Source organism: Vitis riparia, chromosome 16 (assembly GCF_004353265.1).
Source record: "Vitis riparia cultivar Riparia Gloire de Montpellier isolate 1030 chromosome 16, EGFV_Vit.rip_1.0, whole genome shotgun sequence".
Lineage (NCBI taxonomy): Eukaryota > Viridiplantae > Streptophyta > Magnoliopsida > Vitales > Vitaceae > Vitis > Vitis riparia.
Genome location: NC_048446.1, coordinates 18,673,842 through 18,681,336, shown reverse-complemented (window position 1 = coordinate 18,681,336; position 7,495 = coordinate 18,673,842). Strand labels below are relative to the sequence as shown.

Genomic DNA, 7,495 nt, shown 5'->3' with positions numbered 1-7,495 from the left:
TTCTGATCGATGGAGTAGGCAACTTCATATATAGTTGTGAGTAATACTGTTCCAGCCAATGCAGAAGGGAAAATCTATGACCCGGTTACCGATAAGAGTTAAGACTACCAATCAAGGTGGAAAAGCAATCTTGCCTCCAACTAAGCTTTTAATACCAAAAAATTCTGTTTCATGATAAGCAAACTTGGCACTATTGATGGTCATCTCTTGCTTGCTGCTTGTTAGGAGTCACTAATGCAGGAATATTGTGCAGAAAGTGATGGAAAAATTGAACCTAAATCTGATAGCTGATATTAGTAAAGTAATTAAATGTCGTATAGATGGTGAACAAGTAGCAATAAAAGTAATGTTTACAGAAACAGTATTTATGTGAGACAAAGTAATCAAATGCAAACCTTTTTCTAATATCGTATTTGGGGAATGTGTGGGTGTTGCATGACAATGAAATCAGTCCCTTGTCTTACATGTATAGTTTTTGGAATGTGCCCATGTTGTCTTTCATAACATTCAAGATGACTACATCATTTGCATGTATAGAATCACTTGGATTTCATGAAATGATGTTTCTATCATCATTTGTGGTAATTATTCCATGTTTTTGCATTGACTTCTCTCTCAAGGATGGATGGTGGCTTCAAATGTTATGGAAAACAAACAGAATGAGTGATAGATTTTATTTCCATGTAGCATCCAAACACGCCATGGACTCTAGATTTAACACCTGAAACAACATAGGGAGAGAGATATCTAGGCCTCATTCATAATATCAAACGAATCAAGGCTACAAGAACTATGAAATCATATACAATTATGGGGTTTATCATCATAACTAATGCTGCTTCTATCTGGTACAAGAAATTATATCCTATGAAACTGAATAAATAACCTAACCTGTGACAGCCTGAAACACCATTACTATTATGGGAACATCATAATAAAATACAGATGATATGAAATGAATCAAGAACCTGAAACTTCATTTGATACCTCCAAGATATGGTTCTGTAGCACTTCCAAAGAAATAAGAAGGCGATATTATTTGGGACTCTGTGGACTGCATATGGTGCATTGTGAGACTAAACACTATCTTCCTTCGTTGGTCATCAATTGAGAAAAGACTTGGGTTGTTGATATGTCTCCACTCGCATAGCCATGGCTTCTCTCTGTTCTAATGTTGCTAGAATGAGGTAAGGGAACTGCACTGTGTGATGGAAGCTCTGATGTATTAATATCACTATCTTCATGTGATTCTCTTCGTGTGCCAGTTTCCTGAAGCTGAAGTACATACTCCAAATTCCATAATACATCACCCATGGTTGGCCTATCGACACCATATTCTGCTAAACATTTTTCAGCTGTTTCTCCAAACTTTTTTAAAGAGCTTGGTTTTATCTTGCCCACAAGGTGAGGATCAATGATTTTAGCAAGCAGGCCTTTCTGCTGCCATTGCATTGCCCATTCAGCTAAATTCACCTGCTCCCTAGCAAGCAGCGGATCAACGGCAGGTCTAGCACAAAGCACTTCAAGAAGCACAACCCCAAATGAATAAACATCTGATTTATCTGTGAGCTGCTGCCTCCGAAAATACTCAGGATCAAGATAGCCAAAACTACCCTTTACACCAGTACTTACATGGGTTTCATTGAGACAAGGGCCAGATTTTGAAAGACCAAAATCAGCCACCTTAGCAACATAATTCTCATCAAGCAAAATATTGGTTGATTTAATGTCACGATGGATGATTCCCTGTGCCGAACCTGTATGAAGATAGTGAAGACCTCTTGCTGCACCTATGCATATATCGAGCCTCTGCTTCCAAGTCAAAGGAGGCAATTCTGAACCATACAAATGAGTCTTCAATGGTCCTTTGTCCATGTACTCATAAACCAGTATCATTTCTGACTGTTCTTCACAATACCCAACAAGTGAAACAAGATGACGATGGCGAATTTTGGACAAAACAGTTATCTCAGTCTGGAATTCAGGGAGGCCCTGCCTAGACCCCGGCACACCTCGCTTCACGGCAATCCTAGTATTGTCTCTAAGAACCCCTTTATAAACCATACCGAAGCCACCCGAACCAATAACCAAACTCCTGTCAAAATTGTTTGTAGCCAGTTGTATATCAGCAAAAGGGATCTTCAAGCCAAGGTATAAATTTGGACCTAGATATGGATTGGCCGTCCCTTCAGACATCCTGCTGTAGGAACTGGCTACCCGTAAAGGAGTCCAACCTACACTCTCAGCAGGTCTTGGTTTTGGTTTCTTCTTCTTGCATTTCAACGCAACCAAAACTGCAAGCACTATCAAACATACAACAACAAACCCCACAACAATTGAACCCACCAGAACCCAGATATTTTTCTTCTTATCCTCGCTTTGTTGAGCCACAAAATTCACCAACTTCATGATTTCTACCCCATTCAAAATTGCATTTCTTGCTGAGACCGGGCTGAGGTCAGAAGGACCAACACTTATCCTCGTAACCCCTGAATTATCCGAATCCACAACAAAATCCATATAGTAAGGTGATGCAAGCTCATGGAATGTAAGGACAGACAAATCAAGATCCCTGACCGCAAGCAGCCCATTAATATACACATTGAAGTAGAGCAAGTTAAGTGATTTACTAACAATATCACAAAAATGCAACCTAACCAAGTGCCTGGCACTATGAGAACCCACTTCAAATTTCCAACTTATATTGAATCTCGAATCCGATGTCACATTATCCCTATTCATCTGTTGTGCAGTCATATAAACATTATCAGGTGCAATTTCCTGGGTTGCGCCTCCTTCCTGGTAATTAGGGGTATGTGTGGTGAGTGCAGGTTTTGCTGCAGATTTCAGAACTAAGAAATCCTCATCATTGATCCAAGTCCTCCATAAAGTATCATTAAAAGGGGTTAATATTGAACCACCAACATTGATCCTATGAACAGTTTCCAAAATTTTCGATGACAGATTATAGAACTCTTCAGATCCACTAGGACTAAGAAATCTAGGCCCATAATCAGGAATCAGATCCCCAGGAGCTGAAAAAACCTCAATTGCATTAACAAAACCAAACCCAGATCCTCCCTCAGGCGAAAACAGAACTTCCAGCTTTTTATCATCAACCCTCAGGATATATTCCTTTATCACGGCATTTTTAGTGGTAAAATTCCTCAGAATCGGATACCCATTAAGAGAAACACCAAACTTTGCGGATTTCAAACGATGGTTTCGAGAATTGAATGGCCAAAAATGGAAACGAACGAAATGGGTACCTGCTTGGTGGATACGGAACTCATACCTCGAAGCTCCCGTGAAAACTCTGGCAGTGTGGTACAGATTGGACGAGCCTGGAGATGGGTTCGAGTCTGTGAGTGAAATGGACTTGCCTGCAGAGACGGAAACCGAAATGGGTTTCGCTGAATCACCAACAAAGACCCTGTTATCGACAGTGGAGTTCGAGCTTGATCCGCAGTTGATTAAGAAGTTGTCTAGAGGTGTGAAAGATGAAGAGAAGTGGAGGAGAGAGAGGAGGGTTAGAGAGAGAAAGTGAAGCATCTTGATGGTGATGAAGAGAGCTTAGATTCAGAAACTGAGGTTCATGGTGGAGGCGGTGGTGAGGAGTCAGAGAAGAAGAGAATGCGCGTGAACTAACTGTGTAAGTAACTGTGTGTTTGGCTGGTGAGAAAGTGAGGGCAGAAAGTCCGAATCCAGACATGGACACTTCATGATTTCTTGTACTTATTTAAAAATTTTGACATTTTTGGACCGTCCATATGGGTGGAGATTAATGTCAATCTTCAGCCGTTGGCAGATGTCAATACAAAATCCAAAGACACCTTTCAAAATATATAAATTTTCAAATAGTTCAAATAATATATATATTTTTAATTTAATTTTCCAAACCCCCCTCTTTTGAGCTAATACTTCTATAATTAGTCCTCATTTTCTTTCGCAATTTCGCGCCTTTTTTGAAAAATTAATATTCATATTTTTACTTAAAATTTAAAATAATTTAAATCAGAAATACATCATTAATCGGGTGATGTAACGTATATAATTTTTTGTTTTATTATTTGTACTCTTATCTCATTTATTTTTATTATTGTATTTTAATACTATTTATTTGTACCTTTATTTAATGGTTTAGATTTCATCATATATATTTTAACGGTCTAAATTTCTTATTCGATAGATACTGCTTTGATACTTTAACATTTTCCAAAAATTTTATATAAGAGTTTTAACATTACCATGAAATTTATTTGGATAATCAATTTGTTTTATTTATTCTATTAAATAAGAAATATCTCATTTTTCACCACTCTAATTTTTTATAATGTTTTATTTATTTCAAAAAAAAAATATTGTTTTATCAAATTTATGATAATTTTAAAAAAATAGATGAACATTATACAAAAATTATAATAATATAAATACAAGAAACAAATTTATAAAGCAATTAAAGTGTTGAAAAAGATGCAAAATCCTTAAAGGTGTAATTGGAATGGGAATAATGAAATCAAAATATTGAAAATATCAAAAATGCTTTTAAAAGTGTTTTTAAAAGAATCATCTATAATTTTTTTTTAAATATTAAAAGTGATTTTAAATTTTACCAAATATTTGATTTTTTTTTTCAAACACGCTTTTATGGGTTAAAAGTGTTTTTTTTTTCTTTTTAAATACGAATTCTTATTTTTTATTCTCCCCATAATTATTTTTTGCTTAATTTATACTCTTATTTATAGTGAATAATTCAGACATAGTATTCGATAAGAGTACAATTGGCTGGACTAACCTAATCCAACCTGAGCCTAACCCGATGTTTAGGTGAGTTTGAGTAATCATTTTTAATATTAGAGTTAGGTTTTTTTAATCCGAACTCAATTTTGGTTGAGTTTAATGTTTATATAATATTTATAATTCATCTTATTCTATATAATAATATTTGTTTTCTTTTTCTATTTTTAAGAAAAAACATTAAATTACATTATGTCATATTTTTTCATTATTTTTAGAAAATATACAAATTTATGTTTATTATTTTATTGCTATCTTGAAATTTTGTCGTAATTGTTATTTAAATTTTCATATAAATACATTAAAATAATATCATAAATAAATTTTGAATTATGCATCTGAAGTCTAACTTAAACAATCTGAACTCAACTCGAGCTTAGAAAAATGAGGTTGTGTTTGATTTGGGTTGAGTACCTTCTGTTAGAGTTTGGGTTAATTATTTTTTTAATTTAGGTTGGGCTTGAATTAATCATCAACCCGACCATCCTACCCAAATTGTAGACCTTATATTTGATGGGATTGAATGGATTTCTCAATTCTCATTCCCTATTCCATTTCCTTTCCACATTACAAGTGTATATATATATATATATATATCTTTTTATATTCCCTTTCATCATTCCTTAATTCCAATAGGTTTGATCCTGTAGAATATGACCTATTTTGTCATTGAGCGAAGGGTATGAAATAAATTAGATTGATTTTTCAATCAAAAGTACTATGTAAAATCTTTGGTTTTTTCCTCTTCTTTTATCCCCATTCCATAGGTACAACGTTTGAAACAATAGAGAACTTTTTCTTTTGTATCTATATAAATTGATATTATTACATTCCAATTTCTTCCTGATACCTCTCAAGGAAAATCTCAAAATGGATTCCAAATTAATGGGTTAGTATGAGTTTATCCATGTGATTATGCACTCTTCGAATAGGAATCCATTTACTTAAAGATCTTGATTTTCGTAATATATATATATATATATATATATATAAACATGATTTTATAATCAATAATTATAGTAATTAAATTGTGGACATGTATATTTTCATTTTATAATAGCTTTTGAGTGGAGGTTGACCAATTGAAATTATAGATAAGTACAAAATTTTATTAAGGGCAAACATTAGAGAATTTGTATGTAATCTCGGGGCATTATTCACACTTTTTTTTCAAACTAACGATAATTATATTAGAGATATACACTAAGTGAAGATTAAGATATGAAGTATAAAATAATTTCTATTGTTATAGGGTCGTTTTAGAAGTTGGCATGTGAGCATGTGACAGCACATTAGAATACTTTACAAGTAATATATGGTCCTCTAAGAAGTTGGCACATAGCTAGCATGTAAATGTGATCTCAGTGACGTCACCCCATCAAGATGAGATCAAAATTGACCAATTGGTAAGGTTTAGTGGTCTTGTGAATTGGAAAGTCTATTCGACAGCTTGTGATGGGTTGTGTTCATTCACTATCAAACAAAACACAAAGAGCCACGGACATACGGCTCTCAGTCGGTCAGATATTATCGTTATAACATATTGAAAAATTCTTATTGCTTTCTATAAAATGAAAATATTGTCACTATTCTCTCTAGGATGAAAAAAAAATGTCAAGTTTTTTTTTTATGAATAGTTTTAAGCTATGATTACTTGGTATATATTTTCCATAAGAATCCATATTACTACTTTTAACTTGTAAGTGTGGTCAGTAATAGTTTTGAAAACAGTTTTCTATCATCCATGTTGGAGCCAAGAGGGTGTCTAAGTCGGATTGATTGATCCAACCAAATAAAATATCAAGTGAGCAATTTAAGGAAATTAGAATTATCATAAACCGTCAAAAAATCATTATATTAAAAAGGAGGAGAGATCTCTTTCAATTTTTTTACTTTTTTCTAGAACAAGAAAGAACGAGAGAACTCGAAATTTTGTTTGAAAAAGAAGATGAAAGACTTTTATGTCGGAGTGGTGCTCGATTTTAGTATAATTGTATTCACGACTTGAGGTGAATGGTGAAACAATTATTTTTATTTTGAATTGTGGGTATTTCAAAAAGGTAATTCAAAATTTTCTTACAATCTAGATAAAAAATATATATTTGACAATCGAAAAATATAAAATTGTTTTTTGTTTTAAAAACTAGAAAATATGGTGTTTTTAAAGAATATCTTTAGTTATTTTCATTTTTTTTCTAATAATTATTTTAAAATATAATTATATAATATTAAGAATAATTAGAAATAAAACATTACATATAAAAGTTATTTTTAAAATATAGAAAATAGATTAAAAATATTTCTAAAAATATTTCAAATTCCAAATAAAAGATATTTATTTTATAAAACATCGAAAAATAATTTTTTAAAACTATTTTAAAAATAATTTCTTATATGTAATTGTACTATAAAAAAATAAAATATAATTAAAATTAATTAAAAACTTACGTTCAAGTTATTTAATTTTTATATGGAAGAGTTAAAATAAATATGAATTAGTATATAAAAATAATTTATTAATTTTAAATCTATTTTTTTATTTTTCTTTATTTTTTTTACTTTTACTTTCCCTCTCTATTCCCTTTCCCATATATTTTTCCTTAATTTTCTCGGTACCAAGCATAACTTTACTCTCGGTAAGTCACTTTTTCTTTCCACGTTTTAGGATTAGTTTGTGGACATTTGAAGAGATGGTTCA

General features: G+C 32.3%; 1 protein-coding gene across 1 annotated transcript; it reads right to left on the bottom strand.

The window, feature by feature from the left end:
* Nucleotides 1-646: 646 nt before the first annotated feature.
* On the bottom strand, nt 647-3,716 carry LOC117934208 (probable receptor-like protein kinase At5g24010). The gene has a single exon (XM_034855855.1). The coding sequence runs from the start codon at nt 3,550-3,552 to the stop codon at nt 1,084-1,086; it is 2,469 nt and encodes an 822-aa protein (XP_034711746.1). The 5' UTR covers nt 3,553-3,716; the 3' UTR covers nt 647-1,083.
* Between the last annotated feature and the right edge of the window lie 3,779 nt (nt 3,717-7,495).